The sequence below is a fragment of the Anabas testudineus genome, chromosome 13, assembly GCF_900324465.2.
Source record: "Anabas testudineus chromosome 13, fAnaTes1.2, whole genome shotgun sequence".
NCBI lineage: Eukaryota > Metazoa > Chordata > Actinopteri > Anabantiformes > Anabantidae > Anabas > Anabas testudineus.
This window is the reverse complement of record NC_046622.1, coordinates 2,711,017-2,732,929: the sequence shown is the minus strand read 5'-3', so window position 1 is coordinate 2,732,929 and position 21,913 is coordinate 2,711,017. Positions and strand designations below refer to the sequence as shown.

At 42.4% G+C, this 21,913-nt stretch overlaps 2 protein-coding genes and 3 non-coding genes across 6 annotated transcripts in view; 3 read left to right on the top strand and 2 right to left on the bottom strand.

Annotated features, from left to right (window-relative positions):
* The first annotated feature begins 636 nt into the window (after nucleotides 1-636).
* On the top strand, nucleotides 637-13,338 carry zgc:85932 (CysPc and EFh_PEF_CAPN13_14 domain-containing protein). The gene is made up of 20 exons (XM_026370822.1): nucleotides 637-947; nucleotides 3,389-3,458; nucleotides 4,136-4,254; nucleotides 4,468-4,601; nucleotides 4,975-5,146; nucleotides 5,273-5,344; nucleotides 5,543-5,634; nucleotides 5,735-5,809; nucleotides 6,217-6,377; nucleotides 6,714-6,871; nucleotides 7,246-7,454; nucleotides 7,636-7,681; nucleotides 9,193-9,267; nucleotides 9,498-9,558; nucleotides 9,920-9,984; nucleotides 10,251-10,319; nucleotides 10,447-10,525; nucleotides 11,903-12,019; nucleotides 12,655-12,713; nucleotides 12,856-13,338. The coding sequence occupies exons 1-20, from the start codon at nucleotides 705-707 to the stop codon at nucleotides 12,880-12,882; spliced, it is 2,103 nt and encodes a 700-aa protein (XP_026226607.1). The 5' UTR covers nucleotides 637-704; the 3' UTR covers nucleotides 12,883-13,338.
* On the top strand, nucleotides 8,349-8,421 carry trnak-uuu. The gene has a single exon. It is a non-coding gene; the product is annotated as a tRNA-Lys (tRNA).
* Nucleotides 10,674-10,746, bottom strand: trnak-uuu. Its single transcript has one exon. It is a non-coding gene; the product is annotated as a tRNA-Lys (tRNA).
* On the bottom strand, nucleotides 11,308-11,380 carry trnak-uuu. The gene has a single exon. It is a non-coding gene; the product is annotated as a tRNA-Lys (tRNA).
* A 3,090-nt stretch (nucleotides 13,339-16,428) lies between the features above and the next one.
* Nucleotides 16,429-21,913, top strand: part of actn4 (actinin, alpha 4) — a 42,905-nt gene continuing 37,420 nt past the window's right edge. Inside the window, exon 1 of one of the 2 annotated variants that reach the window (XM_026370774.1) lies at nucleotides 16,429-16,822. In XM_026370774.1, coding sequence (XP_026226559.1) covers nucleotides 16,697-16,822 — 126 coding nt within the window. In that variant the 5' untranslated portion in view covers nucleotides 16,429-16,696. The remainder of the gene's footprint in view (nucleotides 16,823-21,913) is intronic. The other variant, XM_026370766.1, reaches the window with a different exon arrangement.

The window sequence follows — 21,913 nt, the reverse complement described above, 5'->3', positions numbered from 1 at the left end:
GTGCCACTACTGAGTCATCATATTTTACCTGTCAGACTTCCTGAATGTCAAGTGTGTAATAAGAAGGATGATGTAATGTGTGATTCCCCGTGTTTCACGTTCGCTGAGCGCTGGTGTCCAGCTCCACGAAAATGACCCGAGAGCCTGTGTGACTGAGTTTCAATGCACCTACAGACAGAGATCCTCTCACATTAAAAGCAGGTCCAGAGGAGCAGCTCTGACAGTGATGGGAGAACTGTGGCATCAGGATTCCAGAGTTACACAATTATCTTAAATGATGTTGAGTTGTCATTAAAAACTCTGAAACCTCACCGTTAATGTCAATAAATGGTCATGTTTCCCCTTCACAGTGTGAGAAAAAGCAACAAACAATAAAAGAATATACATACAGTATATTTATTCTAATAATACTAATAAATATGAGTTTGCAGATGTTGGTTCTGCAGCACACCTGACAGATTCCACCTGGTTCTGGATTTGACTTTAATGATGGGCCTGTGTTTCCTATTCTTCCACGTGTCCATAATATCTGGGAGTGCCTCAAAAACCCGGAGGGGTCGAACGAGCAGCAGCAGCCCACACCTGGCGCTCAGGTGAACATGTACCTGTGCGTCGCAGAGGGCGTGGCTTCTGTCTGCAGACATAAGTAGGAAGCTCAGTCCTGTCTGCTCCACTGCTCCACAGAAGCGCATTAACAGTTTGACATGAGAAAGTTGTCGAGGAAGTCCAGCAGCTCCCCTCCTCTGGCGGAGGATGACGCGGACTCGGTCTGCTCCGACGAGCTGCTCGGTTCGCAGTCCCGCCTCTGGCTCACCGACATCATGACCCGGGGTCCTCCGCCGGTCGGCGACGTCAGCGCGCCCGGGCGGGACGGTCTGTTCGTGGACCACTACTTCCCCGTGGGAGAGCTGGAGCTGCAGTCCGGAGTCAGGTGGAAACGACCACAGGTAATCAGACATCATCTGCAGTTTGATGATGCGTTTACTGTCCAGGTGGAGCTGATGATGATGCGTTTACTGTCCAGGTGGAGCTGATCTGCTCTGTAGTAACTTCACCTGTTATCACATGCAGGACAGTTTACACTAAACAAGAAGTAGGAAGACCAGAGATGGAAGTAACTCACAGTAGACTCATTATGTTAATTAACTGTTAATTGATCTAATGAATCAGTAAATATTCTAATAATGAAAACATCACTAGTTATACACACGATACACACACTCTCTGTCTCACTAGTATATTTTGTACTTTGACAGTGTACTTATTGCTGTGTACTGACATTAGAGTATTATAATCATATAATAAATCTAATACATAATAATCATCCATCAACACTAAAACATGAAGTTGCAGTAAATAGAAAAGAAAATGTAACGTAGGTAAATGATGGATGAATTCTGACTACTACACTAAGGAAGTGACATCAAAGTCATTTTCATATTCATTTATTTAGGCCGTTTGCCTTTGTTTGATAATAACAGGAGTAGTTCTGATAAAGAGACAAAGAAATAAACATAAATAAATCTAAGAGTGGCCTAAGACGGCACAGTACCTGATTTTTATCTATATTTATTACAGAGTAGCTTGAAATAATATTTGCTAAACACCAGAAGTAGTAACATCAGTGATAAATGTGCATGTTCCCAGCAGCGTGAATGATCCACATTAGTAACAGTCTGTTGGTTTCTATATGATGACAGGACGACGTCGCTGCTTTTCTGCCTTTTTACTCATTTGAACACAGTAATAATAAAGCGTGCTGTCACAGTTCAACACTGTTGTAATGCAGGGAGACGTTTGACATAACAGTCTCATAAAGTCGCGCCTGGATCTCTGTGTGAGTCAGACGGGATTTATTGTTTGAATTTCCACATGTTGTTTTGTTCCTCGGTGTCGTAACTAGACGGACTCCCTCAGTATTGAACCTCCTGACACTTATTTTTTACTGCATGACATAGAAAGATAGAAAGAGACGTTTCATCAAAGTCTAGTTGCACTTTACTCCAAGCTAATTCTGGATCAAAACAGAAACCGGTCTGTAATGTGTTTAACACCAAATCAGCCTCTGAACCAAATACAATAAAATAAATGAAACATTAACTTGTGCCACGGTGTGTTTCCTCTTGTGAGGCAGCGCCACACAGCAGCAGGACCACAGGTTAATAACGTGACTCCTGGATTAACCTCAGTAACAGAGAAGTGAGCACACGCTCAGTGTGAGAGGAACTGAACTTCTACTTCTGATCAGTGTTTGATTCGTTTAACCTGGAACACTCACTGGGTGGAACTTGTTTGTAAGGACTGGAGCTTTGTCTGTAGACTGATAATGATTTCTGTATCTCGTGTGTGACTTTGTACAAACATGTTAGACTCTGTTACAGAGATGTGAACGTGGATAAGAGCTGGGCCGTGTGTAAACACGTCTTTGCTCCTCTCTGGGTTCTAAGTAGCTAATAAAGACGACTCTTATGTTGTGTTCTGTGATCATCTCAGATTGACTGTTGTCACTTGTCACGTTCATCGTTGTGTAGTTTGACATCTGGTCCATCAGCCAGTTCACCTCTAATCCAGTTTAACTGGTAACATGGACTCCATCATATACACCATCAGCCTCTTTTTAAAGTTCAGTCGGTTCATAATGAACCATTGACTGTGGTTCATCTCGGTCATATGTCAAGTTAATGTAATTCCATGAATGCACCTGTTCTCCGGTCTATTAAACCTGCTCAGTTTATTCACCCGTAGAACACCTACTCTCCTGATTCTGCCTCAGCTGCTCCCTCATCACTTGTGCACCGTCCTGTCCTGTCGTGCAGTATCACATTAACTCTCTGGTCCCTTGAACACCCATCGTACCTTGTGAGTCGTACGTATGCAGACTCTCCGTGGCTGCTCAGAAATATACTGTGGATTGATTTGTCCATCGTGATTCGACTGAACAATTCAGATCTAGATGTTTGCTGCTGCAGGATCTAACTCTAGGAGTCCATCTAACTAAAAGTAACGCTGACACACATCAGTCATGCAGTAAGTTGTAATGTTGAGTTTTTGTACACAGGTTGTAGTTGAGGACCCGTTGAACTGTACTTTCTAATCTTATTACACCAGACTTAGATTAGTATTTATTATTTATCTTCAAAAATACACCAAGAAGCAAACTGTCAACGCTGCACAGAGATGAACCTTCCATCAATCTTACCAACTGACTGCAGCAGTATTTGATATTGTGCCAAGTGTTTTGTGCAGCCACTCCCTTTGGCTCGGTGCTAAATCCTGGTTCATTTTTCATCTACTGACTTCTTCCCCCTCCACCTCGTCTCTCGTTTCTTCTCTCTCTTTCGTCTCCCTTGCTCCTCCCCTCCTTTTGTCCTCTCTCTCCTGTTTCTAGGAACTCTGTCCATCACCTCAGTTTATAGTGAATGGAGCGACACGTCTAGACATCTGCCAGGGGAAACTGAGTAAGTAGGCAGCTCCTGAGTGTGACGGTGGACACCAAACATGACAGAAGAGTTAAAAGCATGAACCTGTTTTAAGTGAAGTGTTGTTTTAATCTATCATCAGATTTACTTGAATGGACGTAAATGTTCTAGAAATTACAAATAGAAGGCAAACAGAGACGGTGCAGTTTCCACTACACTTCTACTCAGGGCATTCACTTTCTTATGGAGCAGCACCTTTGTCAGCTGTGAAAGAATATGCCTTTAAGCACTTTGATGTGGGTTCTCAACAAAACAGCTTCTGTGACGTATCTGCGGGTACATGAATGAATAAAACCTGATGCACCAGCAGCTGTGAGATGAACCTGATGATGAACATACACTCTTTATGACAGTTGCTCTGTGTTCGACTCCCAGCTTAAAACAATTCAAAAGGAAATACTGTATTTTATATAGTAGCACAAACTGGAGTTTAGGTCATTTCATACAGCTACCAGTGACTAATCAGTTTGCATTTTCCACCTAAAGACAAATACCTGTTAAATCATGCACAGCAGACTGTGGTAAAGTGCACAATAATGAGAACAGATGATGTCTGAGGATGGAGGAGCATTTAAAACAGAAGCTGGACTTAATAACAGTGCAGATTTCTGCACTGAAAAGCCTCCTGACCTGCTTCTCGAACCTCTTTTCCTTAGGTGACTGCTGGCTTCTTTCTACCATTGCTTCACTCTCCATGAACCAGTATCTGCTCAACAAGGTCGTTCCTCTCGGACAGAGCTTCCAGGATGGATACAACGGTTGCTTCACCTTCAGGGTAAATAACTGAACGCTGCCCGACCTGCTGTTGTAGACATGATAATGACAGTGTCCTGCAGTTTTACCTCTTAGCAGACTCTTTCTTCCTTAAACCTTTACAGACGTGGAGTTTGAAATAATGAAATGTCGGGAATAAATATTAGTTTAACGTCTTTCCTGTGTTTTTCTTTCATCATGATATTGAACACCCCTCCCTCTTTTGTCTTTGTAGTTCTGGCAGTACGGCCAATGGGAAGAGGTGACGGTCGACGACTTGTTGCCCACTAAAGACAACAATCTGATTTATCTCAGCTCCCCAGACAGAAACGAGTTCTGGAGCTCGCTGCTGGAGAAAGCCTATGCCAAGTGAGCACCTGTTAATCTGTGTGTGCAAAATAGGGTTGTTTGATTTAGCTGCATTGTAAAGTGAGGGTATTAAAAGTTAAGCTTTATATATTATTGTGACAACTTTGACATTTTATCTGTAAAGCCCAAAACAAATATCTCAGTTCAAAGATCTGCGTGCGTAGCCTCTATCTGCATTGTTAAAAAGTCTTTTCATTGCAGAGAGTCCGTGACATTTCTCTGACAACACCCACAGAAAGACTTTAATCACCTTCTGTCAGACGATTTTAAAGCAGTATGGATGGTTTACCACTGCAGCCTGCCAGTCCGGTACTCTCAATCAGTGATAACCATCTCATTTGTCTGTTTAATACCTGGATTCTCCCCGTCCCAGGTTGAAAGGTGGCTACAGAGCTCTGGACATGGGCTTCCCTCACGAGGCCATGGTTGATATGACAGGCGGGGTGGCTGAGGTTCTCACCATCGCCTCGCTTCCTAAAGACCTGCCAGCCTTTCTTGGATATCTGCTGTCTAAAGGAGCGCTCATCAACTGTGGCAACTGCCAGGTACGGAGAGGAGATCGGAGCTGAAATGAACAGAACCAGAACACTTTCACCTGTTTGTGATGAGTCACGGCGTTTTGTCTTTTCCTTCTCTCCTGGTTGTGGGTGGATGTTCTTTTCACCCTGCAGGGTCCTCTGGAGCAGAGGAATGAACTGGGGATCATGTTCAGACATGCCTACTCTCTAACTGCAGTAGAAAAGGTAACTGTCCCTGCACATTCCTACTATTTAGACGTGTCAGAGCCTGGATATGGTGAAATTCCTGAAAACAATCGGGGAAGTCGGCGGCTGTGGATGTGAACCACAGTAAAGTTTAATAGAGGATGTGTTGAGTTGATTATTTTGTAGATTCATCATTGAATATTGTCCTCCCCGTCCTTTTTCCTCCTTTCCTGTCAGGTGAAGACTAAATATGGCTCCGTGGATTTGGTTCGAATCCTCAACCCGTGGGGTAACACAGAGTGGGAGGGGCCCTGGAGTGACATGAAAGGGTTGGTACAGGTCTAGATGATCCAGATTAGCCATATTTTAAATAGATTTTATGACTTATGCCATTTAATGTTGAATAAAAACCTTTCTGTCTCCGTCCAGTGCGGAGTGGAACACAGTGAGCATCGAGGAGCAGAAGAGGCTGAACAGAGTCAGCAGAGAGGACGGCGAGTTCTGGTGAGTTATGAGGTGTCTTACAGTACATCACCACTGAGCCTGTCCAACTCCTGCAAACATGAAACATAACACTGACATTTGATTCTCAAGCACAACTGGAACCACCAGGTCAACAAGTCAGCTTATCCACGACGGCACTTTTTGTCACGCACATGTTTGTTGAGGAGCTGGTGGTTTTGTGACAGACTAAGATACATAAACACAGCTGCTGCAGCACTGTTCACTACTCACACTGTTCCAAAATGATCTAAGACACTGTTTGAGTTTTTAATCCGATGGTCTGAAACACTGGGAAATGTTTCCAGTGCAGGTTTCTGGTTTCTTTCTAAACTGGACCTACAGTATTAGTCACAGTATTGTTTTACTCACTGTATGTCAAAGGTATTTACTTCTGACCTGTCCTTTAGGATGTCAGTGTCAGACTTCAGACAGAACTTTGAGTTGATGGAGGTTTGTCACCTGACGGACACTGACGACGAACCGGGCTCCAGTGTGGTACCATGGTCCTGCGCAATGCATCACGGGAACTGGGTGCCAAGTATCACGGCAGGAGGGTCTCCGCAAGGAGGTGAAGTCTGAGTAGAAAAACTTCAGTTTTATTTGTTCAGTTAGTAGAACAGGTGAATTGTTCACCTGTCTCTGGATTTTGTTTGTTTAAACAGACTGTGTCACTGTTGGCATACAAGCTTTAACTTGTACAAAGTCTTAGTACATTAGTCATGTATATTATAGACTCATTTTAGGTCATTGGGGTCAGAAATAATCCTCATCAGTGTTTATCGCCTGACTGCTGAGTGATTCAGCATGCAGTGTGTTTCATCATTGCTAAACAATTTGTGTCTGAATGAGCCTCGGTCTTCGGGGATGAGAAGACACAGTCACTGAATAAGTTTTGTGTGTGCAGGTTTCTTTTGGCAGAACCCACAGTTCTACTTCACTCTGTCGGAGTTGGACAGCGGCAAAGCGGATTCTCAGAAGACATGCTCCTTCGTTTTGGCTCTGATGCAGAAACACCAGCGACGTAGAGGAGTAACCCTTTCCACAGCCCTGCACATATACCCGGTACACAGCACACACACACACACACACACAGCAGGACACACTTACACTTAGTTATGTCCTTTCCTTTGTGCCTAAAGTTAATAGATGTGTGAGTAACAGCTGGTTTCTTGGTGCTGACTTTCCAATTAGCTTTTTAGTGCACGTGAATGTATAAATACTGCAGATAGTTTTTTCTTCTAGGCTTCTAAAATATGTAAGAATAAAATCCTATTCTATTACTCATCTGCTACTTGTATACATGGACTTAAGTGCATGTGAACATGTTTCCTGATTATCAGGGCATGTGACACACTTGAATCTTGCTGACAGTGTAGTTTGGACGTTGTTGTTACTACTGTCAGTATAAAAGTGGGTCTTATTACCTATCCCTCCAGGCCCATCCTAAGAATACATACCTATCACCCGAGGACCTGAGTGCAGTCCGCCCAGTCCTCTACAGCCCCCAGTACTCCCCACGTCGGGAGGTGGTTCTTCGTGGCTCTCTTCCACCAGGTCGTTATATCATCATCCCTTCCACCACCGAGCCCAATCAGGAGGGAGCCTTCCTCCTGCGAGTGCTGACAGAGAAAGGCAACGCTGCCATGTGAGTCATGAAGCAACCAGTTGATGTACAGGGTTTAAAAAGACAGAAACTTAAACATGCTCATCACGTTTTCGATTGATCCTGCATCTCTCTTGTTTTCCAGTAGTTGGTTGATCAGATCTCAGACTTTAACGTGTTTCATTTTTATTATTCTAATATGTTCAGTGTTGTGTTTTTTCAGTCCTGCTAACAAACCAGCACTTCAAGACATATCTACAATAAAAGAGGTAGGAGACAAGTTCATTATCTGGTTAAAAAGACAGTTTGCTTTATATCCAGAGCTGATTCTCAGACCTCACTGTAGTTCAGAGCTGTGAGACCTGCATATTTATTAACCACCAGACCCCCCAGCTGTCTTTCACCTCGTCCTTTCACCTGGGCTGTATGAACCCAACACAGTCGGTATTTTTCAACCACTGCTCATTGTTAGTGTCACTAAACCTGATGTTCCAGCGTTGAATTAGCAACACGGTGCAGAAAAGATTAGAAAAGAAATCATTATGATTCATTTCTGCTACGTAACTCTTGGTCTTCTGTTTCTTGGGTTTAATGTATTTAATGATGATGAGGCTATTCTCACAGATCAAATTTGAATCAGATCAAGAAACACATACAAAGTCTGACAAAAAACACAAAATACAAACACAAAATAATCTAATCTGAGTCAGTGGAGGGATCAGATTTGGCCGCTTCAGCAAACAAAGCAATTTAACATTTGAATTAGCCGCAAGTCGGCTCTTCAATAAAAGTGGAGGAGTTCAGTTAGGTTGAACAGGTTGCTAATTAAACATATGGCTGCAGTATTTGTCTAAATAACAAACATTAATTACATCTGAAAATGAAAGTCAGGGATCTATCAGGATGTGTATGAGTCATGACTCAGCACTTCACAGAGCCTGGATAGCTCAGTCGGTAGAGCATCAGACTTTTAATCTGAGGGTCCAGGGTTCAAGTCCCTGTTCAGGCGACAGCAGTTTTAATGCAAGAGAAGAACTGTTCTAAAATCCTGTGTCTCTGCTGCAGGTATCAGAAATGTGTGTCCCTGTACATCAAGATATAAGGAGGGTGAAAAATGACCTAACTATAAATAAATATATCCATAATTAATATATACTGAAGTAACTCTAAAGAATGTTTTAACAATTCTGCACATTTCTTTCTTTTGTTTTATAAATATCAACATTTATTTCAGTTTATCAGTCGCTTTATGCTAATTAGGTGAGGGGTCCTAATCCCACTCTAAAGTCTAATTAACATACATACACAGATAAACTAATAAATAAATGTTGTTATGCATAAATAAATAATAAATAAAAACAGAAAAATTCAACCAAATATCTATATTCATTTCAGTATATAGTCATTTATTTTATTTAGGCATATTTTTCATTTCTACATTAATTTATTTATTATTTAAGTAATTTTTTCTTCTCCATGCTCGACTGCAGCTGCATTGAGACAGAAACTCTGTGTAAACTTAACTTGTTAGAAAAATCACTACGCTGTCACTTTTGCCAAGTAAAGAGCTTGAAGTGTATCTCAGCCTGCATAGCTCAGTTGGAAGAGCATCACCTATTTAATCTGAGGGATCCGGGGTTCCTGGATCCAGTTCCTGCTTCAGGGAGTTAAACTTAAATGCTTCCCTAAACTTAAAGACTTGAATCAAAATGCAGCTGGTGTTTATTTGAATGGGCAAAGCAGATATATCCAAAATGGTTAATGTGTACTCTTCCTGCAGCTTTCGTACCCTCACCAGACTGCTCTTCCTTCGTCCATATCCATGAAGCAGCTGTTTGAGAAGCACTGCAGCTCGGTAAGTTTCTCCTGCACACAGCTGCTGGTCATCCAAACCAGAGCTGGGGTCAAAAACTTCTGTAGATACTTTAATCTACTTTAAGATGTTGTGTTATCATTTAATGGGACTGCTCTGAACAAGTTTAAACAAATACTGAAGCATTGTGCAACTGCTCATTTAAAGGTCCAGGAGACAGAACCTGGCCTACATGTCCTGTGTTTTGAATGTTTCCTGTTATGTGTCATTAGAAGGGGTTTTGCAAACCGGTTCACCTCCACAACCTGCTGACTGAAGCCATAAAGGGAGGAGGTAAGGGACATATCTCTCTGGATGAGGATTAAAGCTCTTGTTTAGTCTTGTTTCTTTCAACAGAACATTGTTAGTCATGAGCATGTCTACATCCCCAGAAATGTTGTTCATGTGATAAAGCAGCAACAAAGGATTCCTATTGGAGCAACTGTCTACACACAGTGTTTCCTTGATTAGAGTATCACATGTTTGAATGCATGAGAAGAGTAAAATAATCAGAAAAGAATCAAATGTACAATTCAAATTGGACCTCATGCTTCAGTTACACCTAAATTAACTGCAGCACATGACTTTACAATCCTTGATGATTGAATGTGAACCTGTTATATTGTCCACTAATGATGTGTCTTGTTGCCCTCAGTGTTGGCTGGCAGTGAGAAGAACCTGGCTCTGGAGCACTGCAAGAGCCTGGTGGTCCTCATGGATGTATCCTTTAACACACTTAGATTAATTTCTCCCAACTCAAAGCTCTATAAGCACAGTCAGTGAGAGAACTCCACTGAGTGCAGATCGGCATCAGCAGACCGTGTTCAGGCTGCTAATCTTCTCAGCGAGGGTCTTGTTAGTTTACAGTAATTATGCTGCTTTCTTAAAATGAGTATGGTAATTATTTGACGATGTGTAACTGCACACTCAGCAGTGCATCACCTCAGACTGTTGTTTAGTTTCCTTGACATCAGTGTTTTCTCCAGAGCCAAGACATCGCCCAGCTGAACTGGTCTGAGTTCCAGAGTCTGTGGGACAAGATCAAGAGGTGGACGGTAAGACTGCAGCTTAAAGGTTAAAGGTTGTCATAGTTTAACGTTAAACAAACTAACACGGGACAGAAATGAATGAGTCTATGCCGCCGTTCATGCATTCACTGTGCTGTGTTTAATGTCTCGTCAGGATATCTTCCTTGTGTTTGATAAGAATAAAACTCAGCGCCTTGAATACCAAGAGGTTGCTCCGGCTCTGAAGGCAGCAGGTAGGACTGACGTGCACACAGCTCTTAACTGTTCTTTTTACTTGTTGCATCTTGAAGATGTGATTTGAAATGGATTTGACTTTAGTTTAGTAGTTTAAATGCTATTATCTTTTATTTCAAGTCCAATCAAATGTTTTAAAACTGCTGTCGCCTGAACAGGGACTTGAACCCTGGACCCTCAGATTAAAAGTCTGATGCTCTACCGACTGAGCTATCCAGGCTCTGTGAAGTGCTGAGTCATGACTTAAAGAGGACGTTCTGATTGATGCCTGATAATGAAATGGAAAATTATATTACATGGTTTAAAATGACTTTAATTTCCAGCAGTAATGAATGTTAGTCCCTCATCTTTATCCATATATTTAATTAATTATGAAGTAAGTGTGAACCAACCAAATCAGACTTCATGTGCGGTTCTTGACCTGATTCAAATTTGATCTCTGACAATGTGACTGATGTGAGAACAGATGAGAAGAAGTGAGAGGTCAGTTTTAGATTTGTTATTCATCTATGAAAACAAATAAATATATGTAACCGTGTGGGTTCAGTAGCTATTCAAGAAGCAGATGGTTTCTCCTTTTCCAGTGGGAACATGCTCCATCAGTGTTTTGTACAGAGGTGACATGCAGCCGAACACATCATCTATTAAACATTTCCAGTTTCAGCACGTACATGATTTCTAGATGCAGCTGTGTTGGTATCACACTTTAATGCACATCCAGTAGTGAGACACAGCTGGTAATTAAAGTACACTGAGTCCTTTTTCATTTTAAAAGTAATGTCGCCTGAACAGGGACTTGAACCCTGGACCCTCAGATTAAAAGTCTGATGCTCTACCGACTGAGCTATCCAGGCTCTGTGAGGCAGAGTTCACATGTACTTTGTTCACATTATCTGTATGTTTGAGTTCAAACCTCAACGTTAGACTTAAAGTTTAAGAGAGCTATATGAGAAGTGTCCGACAGAGGGAGCCAAACCCCGTTTCTTTACTCATCACTCAACAGTGTGTGGCGATAACTCGTCTTTAGTCTGAGAACATTCAGCCACAGATGTAGATGGAGTCTTTTACAACATGTTATTGAGCTGTGGATCAGTTATAAACACTTTTGTGCTCCTCAAGTCATCAGAGTTTTCATAAAATCACACTCATCATTTGGTTTCTCTCCACCTGCTGCTTCTAACTAAATAAAACACTGTGTCTCTGTTCCGAACACTTTGGTGTAGAAACTGAACTGACTTACAGTAAGACTGTAATAATTACAACAGCCTTGTCTGTGCCTGTATCCAGGATATGAAAACTTCCACAGGAGAAAACTGCACTCGTTGCACATGAATAAAGTGACATATTCTGGTCTGTCTGCTCTGTATCTGCTTCAGGAATCCCGGTGGACGACTTGGTGCTGCAGCTGATTGGACTGAGATACACAGAGCCTGACATGACCATCAGTTACCCCGGCTTCCTGTACCTGCTGATGAAACTGGAGACCATGATCTGTAAGTGGGGGAGATGGGGAAAGAGCTAAACAATGTTACACAGTCACAGTATTCAAAACTGTAGGAGACGATAAGTGCTACAAATTACAAGCAATAACATTGAAATGGCTTAAATGTTTGAATGCTAACGACTTAAATCCTGCTGATAATTATCGCTGCCAGGACAGGAAGTCTGTGTTGACAGTCCTGATGTGATGCAAACACGTCAAAGAGCCACAGGGGGCTGAGGAGGAGGATGTGAAGGAGGACAGAGGAGGAGAAACAGGGGGGAGAGAGGATGAGTGAGGTGACAGAGGAGGCGTGGGAAAAGGATGGAGGAGGAGAAATGAGAGGAAGTGGCGAGAAGTGACAGAGAGGAGCGAGCAAGTTAAAACAGAAAACATCAGAGATGCTGTTGGAGAATGAAGTGTCAAAGATCTGTCAGCACACAAGGGTTTCATCTTTAATGTTGGTTTTAACTCATGACTCAAAAAAACCAAGAGAAGCTCTGTATGAACGTCTTCTGGTCCAGCTTTAGTCCCACTGTTATAAAACCTGTTTTATAAGCGTAATAGATGCTGTAAATTCCCTCCTCAAACAGAGCCAGGTATTGGTCAGTTCAGTTATATCTGTATGATGTTTTTTGTCTTTTGCAGACAAATTTCACGCGTTCGACGTGGTGGGAATGGGAACCATCGCCGTCAGCTACAGACAGGTACGAACACATCTACTAGACAGTATCTCGTTACAAATACATGTAACAGCGACTGTAGAAATATACAGAAATAGAAATGAGTGTTGGGGAATGGTTGAGAATTAAGCTGCTCTAAATGTTTTTTTTCTCTGCTTGGTTCCAGTGGCTCCAAATGACCATGTACAACTGACCTCATCCGGCCTCACACGGATCCATCAGGATATAATGAGTTTCTTTCATTTTCTTCTCTCCTGTTTTTCATGTGTGATCTTAATGTGATATGTTTATTTTTAAACGTACTGTACTGTAGAAACGTAGCATTTTTACTCTGCTATTATTCCTCATATCATCCACTGTGTTGGTGACAGCAGCGAACATCACCTTTAATGGATCTGGCTTCATTAAAATGTATATTGGACTGTGTGGACACTCATCTGACTAATCGTGTCAGCATTTTACATCACTGTTTAAAGCCAACAAACAAATTAAAACAAAATGCTGTCACTGGTGCAGCAGTGTCCTGTTTACTAAATAATACAGTGTAAGAAAACTGAATAGAAAGTGTGTTTGAATACATGTGTTGTGCTTTGTTTCAGCATACTGCTGTTTAAATAAAGAATGTAAAGGGTGTCTGTAAAGTCCTTCAGTTAGTTTCAACTAGCAGAGTTTATCATGTGAGTCATGCTGAGTCTAAATTACTTTACAAAATTATGAGAAATCAGGATTCACTCCCTCACTGTGCCCTCTGACCTCAGAAAATGACAACAAATAGATATTACAGGGATCATGTGACCTCACGTACTGAGGTCTTCTTCTTCCAGCACTTTCTTTGGACTGTTTCACACACACACACACACACACACACCAGAGTGTGTGTCTTCAGCATCCTGTTGTGCTGCACTTGTGTTTACTCAACGCGACTATTCAGATGACATGTGATGTGGTCGCGTATCAGCCACACCCTGATGCACCTCTCTGTAGTGCTAAGAGTTTTTACATAAATGTGTTTAAATAAATAACAGAGCATTTAAATATTTCAACAGCAACCAAAAAAAGAAAAAAATCACCATAGACTGTGACGAATTAAATAAAAACTCATTTCAATCAGCAGCAGGTCACATGATATTTTCATTATAAAACACGCATTTAATAATAAGTGATACTTTAACATTCCCCTAGAGTTCAGAGTTCAGAGTTCAGTGACTTGTCCAACCAACCCTGGGGTTGACGGATGTTTACCTGACCTACGGAGCCACAGTGGTTTGACTTCAATCTAAAAACTATTCTCACTTTTTGTTAGCACATGTTTAAGTTTGCATCTAATCATTCATATTTACCCCTGTGTGAATATCATTAACTTTGTTTCAGCTGTATTGCATGTTGCACCTCTCTCTGTTGTGACCCTTCTGTTCTCCTGGGACCAGACCAGACTGTAATAACCATTCACAGCTGTTTCTAACAGAGTTGCACTATGTGGCATCACTTGACAACACTGAAGCTGAACCATGGTCCTGCTTCGGTCTATATCCTGCTGCCGTGATGACGCTAATCGCCCAGGACACGTGAGCATGACCTACTTCTGTAGGTGGCTCCTGCCTCCTGCAGGGAGGACAGTCACCCTCCAAATCGGCCTGAGCCTCTGCACATTAGATATAATTCATTCATTTTTATGGTGTTAGTCATCTGGGTCAGTGGTTCGGCTGCATGGGTCATGACACCGTTATGGTCACTAGCTGCACATGAATCAGCCACTAAAGATGTTATAAAGATATTTCCCCTTTTCAGGTCTCACTATCAGAGGAAGCTAAGACACTGGAAACTCTGTGATATCATTTAAATTAAATATTTTAAAAAGTGAGAATAACCCAGAATAAATGAATTTACATCAGAATATTGTTTATATATTCTGTCCCCTCGTCACTTTGTGATACTCAGACAGGTCAAGCACCAAGTCAAGGTCAGAACCACTAGTTGGACCACCTTTTTAACTCTTTCTGGGGAAGTGTCCACCACGATTTAATTATGATTAACAAATTATTATAATGTGCCGCTGTTAAAAGCCTCCTGTGTGTGTGTGTGTGTGTGTGTGAACACACTCTACTTTCTTAATTTGATGTAGTTCTTGATTAAACTCTGGCCTGATTCAGCTGGAGAAGAGTTTTCAGGGTACGGGTTCTTAGCACAGATACTGTTTTTGTCCTTCCTGATCTGGCACATTGTTTCTCTAAAGTCCCACCTCAAAAAGATCCTAACAACAATAAGTGTTAATTCTCACTTCTGAACAGACCCACCGATTTAGACTCAAACTGTTGCAAGAACTGTTTAGTTGGGTTTCAGGTTATCAGGATTTTTCTTTCCTGACGGTAAATTTAATAAAGGACAAGTGAAAATACCATGTTTGTGCTTCAATTATTGAACATTTGCTGCTAAAAAAGCTTAAATTAGTTATGAAACCCTGGTTTTATTCATGTTCAGTCACATTTACTAGAAATCATACAGTGGATGGTCTCCACTCACTGGGTTCTGTTTCTAAACGGAAATAGAAAAGTGCAGTTTTCGTGGTGATGTTAAAGGCTGGAGATTAGTGTATTTTCATGATTACCTTCATTTGTATTTCATTTAAAGCACTGTTATGCAGCATTTCTGCTATTTACAAAGCAGGACCACTGTTTTTATCAGCTCCAGACTGCTGTTGCAAATCTTTTATCTTATATTAGCATCGAAATTAATTCAAAGACGACTGTAACCTGAATTATGTTCATGTCTTTACTAGTGACATTATCACTGCAATGTATTACAGTTTCAGTGTAGATTTAAAAGCTCTTTAGTGAAATATCACTAAAAAATAATAACATGACAAAGTCAACAGTGATACTGTTCACTTAATTTTCATATTAGACAAATTTAAAACACAGCAGCACAGTTTGCTGTAATATTAGCTAAAATATTAAAAAGGATCTTATATAAGGATTTGTATGAACTGGCTGCAGCAGGTTGAGGAAAACATCAAGATAAGTCTTTAATAATAACAATTTTAAATGTTCATGTTCTTTATGTTAATGGATAATTTGACTGTAACACAAATATTTTTGTTGAGTTGAAATTAATCACATCAACTCTGTGAATAAGGAGACAAACAACCACGACAACACTAAGAAAACCATTAACTTGAACTTGTTTGTTTAATTTTTTCTGATTTATAATGTTTCATCAGTTCATGTTCAAATGCATCTTGAATATTCATGAGCTGTCTGGACCTATAGCAGCACTTGGACGTCAACACAGAGAAATACACAGGTTTACACCGGAAAACAGACGATTGAGCCTTCAAAATAAAATCTCGTGAGATCGTCGGCGGCACGTTTAAAAAAGAAAAACGTACAAGAAATTTGAAAATGTCCTTTAAACACAATAAAAAAACTATTTAATTATTAAACATATTTATTTTTTATCTTGATACATTTTTAATTTTTACAATTTATATTAAAAACACATCACGCGTTGATTTTGCTAAATACAGATATAAATAAAAATCAAACAGAAACATTATCATAGGTAAAAAAAGATCAAAGTAAAATAAATGATATCGTCGGTGCTGCTGTCAGCACGTTAAAGCCACGGACGGGAATTATTTTGAAAGGCGCTGCAGGAAGCGTGTGTGCACACTGCGTGCAGCTTGTCGGCGGCGCTGCGGCACCGTAGGAGCGGCCGGTTCCTCCCAGCAGCTCCGTCCGGAGGGAGAGCTCTTCTTCTCACGGCGGCGGCAGCAGCAGCAGCGGCGGGTTTCTGACTGCACACACCGGATATTCATCCCATTAAAAACACACTCACGTCTGGGAGCGGACAGAACAGGAGCACTCTTCCCTCGGTCGTGTATCCCTCCCCGTCCCACCTCTCCGAACTGGGCCGTCGTTGCTTTCTTTTCATTCCCCTTTTTTGTTTTCTGTCCGGGTTTTGTTCTCCTGACAGTTCCTCCGTGGCGCACTCGGCTTTCTTTTGCTGACATGGTCGATTATCACGCTGCCCACCACCAGTGCTCGGCCGGCGGGGCGCAGACCTACATGGAGCAGGAAAACGACTGGGACCGGGACCTGCTCCTGGACCCGGCTTGGGAAAAACAGCAGAGGAAGGTAAGAGAACCAGAGCAGGGCCCGACTGGGCCGAGTGGAGCCGGGCTGAGAGGAGGAGGCGGCGGGCAGGAAAGAAAATGGCTGGGGAGGGAAAGGATGGGGAGTGGAGGTCAGGAGCGAGTGCGGGCCTCGGTGTGGCTCCACACGCTGTGCCCCACTTTCCGTGAGCCGCGTCCCCCTGTCGGCTCGTCCCCCTCTCGGCTCGTCCCCCTGTCGGCTCGTCCCCCTCTCGGCTCGTCCCCCTCTCGCCTCGTCCCCCTCTCGGCTCGTCCCCCTGTCGCCTCGTCCCCCTGTCGGCTCGTCCCCCTCTCGCCTCGTCCCCCTCTCGCCTCGTCCCCCTCTCGGCTCGTCCCCCTCTCTCCCTGTGTGTTTCACATTAACCTGTTTCCGTCCAACGAGCCTTTGATCCGACACCTTTTTCCGGCGCCACATTGTTGCAGAGATCCGAATCAGTGCTGCTCGGTTTTTCTCCAGCATCACGTCAAATTGGGTGTTTGAAGGTTTTAGGGTGTTTGAAGGTTTTAGGGTGTTTGAAGGTTTTAGGGTGTTTGAAGGTTTTAGGGAGTTTGAAGGTTTTAGGGGGTGTTTGAAGGTTTTAGGGTGTTTGAAGGTTTTAGGGTGTTTGAAGGTTTTAGGGTGTTTGAAGGTTTTAGGGTGTTTGAAGGTTTTAGGGTGTTTGAAGGTTTTAGGGTGTTTGAAGGTTTTAGGGTGTTTGAAGGTTTTAGGGCGTTTGAAGGTTTTAGGGTGTTTGAAGGTTTTAGGGTGTTTGAAGGTTTTAGGGCGTCATCCAGTCCTGTCCCACTTGTCTTCCTGCTTTCTGGGAGGCTGCTGGACGAGTTCCTGCTCCTCACTACTGGAAGATGTGACCAGAGAATCTGAAGCTGCTCTGGTTGATCATCTCCACGTTTAATCATTTGTATCCACCTGAAAGCAGTCAGCTGTTCTTTCTTCAAGGTTAAACTGCCTGGTGAACACTGATATGAGTGACTTACAGTTATTTTAACAGCAGTAATAAATCTAAAACATTAGTTAGAGTACTGTGGCAGAGTCCCCTCATTGATCTGTGGATCAGGAGGACACGGGCTGTGCTTGTCTGACAGGTCAGAGTCATGTAACAGCAAAACCAAAGTCCCAGGAGAAGAGTGTCCAACACAGGTGTCACAAATAAACAAGGTCACTGAAATGACCTCTGCTAAGTTGATAGACTGAGTATTGTTGGATGTATCTGGTGTGATTTATAATTTTCCCACAGCTCTGAGAGATTCTGTAGCTGCACATAACTAAACTCCGACTTGCTGTGCTGCAGGTTTTATCCAGCTACACTAATACTCAGCACTTATTAAAGTAAAATAACTTTGCACCATATAGTGCATCAGGGCCCAATACTACAGGGATCCACCGTCCTTATCAGAATAACAATACTACTGCTCTTCATCCCCCTCAGTGACATTTACACAGCGTTGTTCCTAGTTTGTGTAACACCACCAGCCCCAGTCGTTTGTCGTACTCTACACCCTCTGTTTTTAATCATATCTTTATCCTGGGATTTTTTTTACTGCTTTGCATGTTTTTTTTAGGAGATAAGATCAGTGTCTGGCAAAACTCTGCCTACTTGTGTGCAATTTTTCTCCTAGCGTGGCAATGAAAGCTATTTTTTATTAATACGGTGTTTCCCTTTAGGTGTTCACCTGAAAGAAACGTCTTAATAAACCAATTCAAACTCTCAATGAATCAGAAATAGGAGTCGAGGGGAAGTTGACATTACGTGCTCTCTTGTGACTACATGGACATAAAACAGCACTAGATGACAGAATGATTGAAAGGGTGTGTTCGGCCCTAACCAGACTACGCACCCTATCGTATTCACTAACTAGCCAAATGACTGGCATTCTTTCTAGTGGTGTGACAGCATGCCAAACATTGAATTGTGCCTCTTCATCTGGCCACTCAGCGTTTTCAGCCGTCATCATCAGACATTCCTGCTGTTGATTTCTGTGAAACCTGCCAGGTCCAGTCCTCTGGCGTTACCTCCTGCCATTGAGGTGACTGTGTGCATATTTGTGTCGATATCGCAGGTCAAAGTTTCTTCAAAAGGAAAACCTACTCTACCAATCATTAACAGAGTAGGGCTAGTTGTGCAAACGTATGCTGAGGTAAGTTCCTGTATAAGTAGGAGAGTCTGATAGCTGCTGGGTGGATTGAGAGCAGCACAAGCCGAGTACGTGTCCCCCAGTCAAGCTTTAGCTGTGATGCAAGGGAACCAAGGACAAATTCCTGCGGTGTATTCACGCTCACGGTGCCAGTTGTTGCACAAAAAGTGAGCCAATGTCTCCCACTGGACCGTTGACGAGCAAAGTGGGTGTAATGAGTGTGGGAGTGGGTTTGTCCTTGTAGTGAGTAAGGTCAAAAGCAGGAGCAGTTTTCTATCATGAAGACTCTTTAGCACACATTTAGCACGTTTAGTAATAGAAGCGGCAAGTAGACGGAAGTGCTTGTTATGCTTTGGTCTTTATTAGGTGCCCAGAGTAGAGAGGAAGAAAGAGATTGAGTTGTGAGGAACTCCTCGGTACACTGAAGGTGAATAGTTTACATCTTATCTAATGGAGCCATCTCGACACCGTTAAGGTTAAGGCGACAGCTGCTTGTGTAAAAAAAGAAAAAATGTGACCTGAATGGGCAGATGTCATGTCTATTTATCCTTTCAGTAAACAAAGAGAACGCAGATGCTAAAAATGACAATAGGTAAGAGCTTCAGCTGCAGTTCGGCTTAAACTTTGTTTCTCAGTCCTAGAATAACTTGTTTTGGGCTGGGGTACAATGGGAGTCGTTGCAGCGTGTTTCCAGTTGTCTATTTTGTACATGGAGTAACATTTCTCAACACCCAAGAGTGCACAAACGGACTGAGTCCAGTCGACTGCAGCCTGACAAACATGTTATTAAGTCGTTCTCACTGCTCAGGGATCCACTACACGTTGGAACATGTCAAAGAACGCAGTGACGCCACCAGAGATTTTACTGTAACTCCCGGCAGTGTGACAGACTCTACACGCAAATCCAGCTTCTCAACGACAGTTAGCCTGCACATATTTCTCATGTCACGAAGTGGGAAGCACGTAGAGCGAGGTGGGTGGATGAGCTAACAAGGAAAGCAGCAGAGTACACAATCCAAAAGGCCTGGAGCAGTTGGAATCACTGGAGATTGATTGTTCTTATCTGTCAAACAGGCATATTTGAAATCGTATTAATTAGCACTTTTCCCACTGTTCCATGCTGTAAAACACACACATTAAAAAAAAAAAAAAAAAGTCATGCACACAACTGAGGAAACGACCCAATGTAAGCAGGCGAATCATAGCAGTTTTTGGTATTTGCAGAAAATCAGATGTGCTGCCAAAAACAAGATTAGAGAAATAATTTCCTTCTGGATTCACATCAGAGTTGTAATGTTTTATCCCCTCTATATCAGGAGTGTGTAGAACTAATTGTGGGAAGTTTCCCATCATAAATCAGCTGTGTTGCAGTAGCAGTTGTGGTTGCTGAATCTGATGTTTATCTCCCTTCATTTTCCTATACCAGCAGCCGTCTGTGTGTTTGCACAGAAGTGATTGAAGCTAAACTGTGATGTGCAGAGATGTTAGATGGGATCATTTGATCTAATGATAAGTTTCCTGAACTTATCCAGCACATTTGGTAAACGTGTTTAACTAGACTTATTTTTCCATAAGCCAGACATAAGTTTGTTTATATCACACAGGTTTATATCAATCCTCGACTTTATTTCTCATCTGATGTTTAGTTGTTTCAGCTTTGTCCGTGCACGTGTGTCCTCCGGTGTCGCAAAGTCAGCAGCGTGAATTTGTGTTTCCTCTGACATACCCCAACAGCGCCAAGACTTACAACACATAACACACACACTCTCACACCATTTTTTCCCTTTGCTGGTAAGGTAGGCAGCTGGGCACAATGTTAGTTTGTTCTTTTGCCGCCCACTTTCACATGCTTCTGTGTGACTGGCTGGCAGGCAGGCGGAGCCGGTTCAGATGGCCCGGGTTGGCTCCGGACGAGCTGTGAGTGACATGTTGTCAGGACAAATGGACCAAACAATGCTCCCTGCCATCATCACTACATCCTGCCGTCATCACTAAGATGCATAAGCTGCCAGGCTGCGTCTTCCTGTTCCAAAGCCTTTGAAAAATGGAGCTGTGTGGTTGGCTGGTGCTGGGTACTAGGACCACTCTGTCTGGGACGCAGTGGACACAAGAAGAATCTGCTCTTCTTAATATTTTCTTGCCCTTTGATTTATAAAACTTGTATCTTTAATGTTGTTTATTCTACTTTCTCAGCTGAACAATGTTGAACAGTAGCTCAGATGAATCCTTATCACACACATGTACTCTATCGACAGTATGGTGTTTCAGGCTCGGACATTAGAACTGTGTCTACACTAAAAAGAACATTCTATGTTAATCCAACCATATAAACTGCCTGTGTGTCACACACAGTAATGGCAAACCAAAGTATTTCTACAGAAAATACTACATTATATACTATATATTAGTATATACAGTAGTTTATAAAATATAAACTGGTGCTAGGCCTTTATTCATAAAGCTCAGGTTACAATACGTAACCAACATTGTGGTTATGTATTTTATTGATCACAATGACCTAAGAGCATTTTCAGAGGCTCTTCCTGCTTGACAAGAATAAAAAACCTTTGTTTTCCAGAAGTGGACAGTGTTTCGTCTTAACGCACTTGGTGAAGGAACATTTTTCACTCTTAGTTCCAGCTGTAGATGTCTGTGTGTATTTTGGGATGTGAGATAATGGAAGTGAAGCTTCCAGTCATTCCCTCACTGCCAGCTGATTCCAGGTCAGCTGTGGGAAAACCCACCACCTCAGCTGACCGTGATCCAGAATCAGCTCGTCTACATGAACAACAAACCAGTCAGTCAAGCAGACAGCCAGTGAGGGGACGGAGCAGAGTAGAATGTGGCCCCCTCTCTGTTTTTCCCCGTCTTTCCCTCTGTGTTCTACCATTGGTGGTGGTGGTGGTGGTGGTGGTGGCGGTGAGGGAGCATGCAGGGGGAG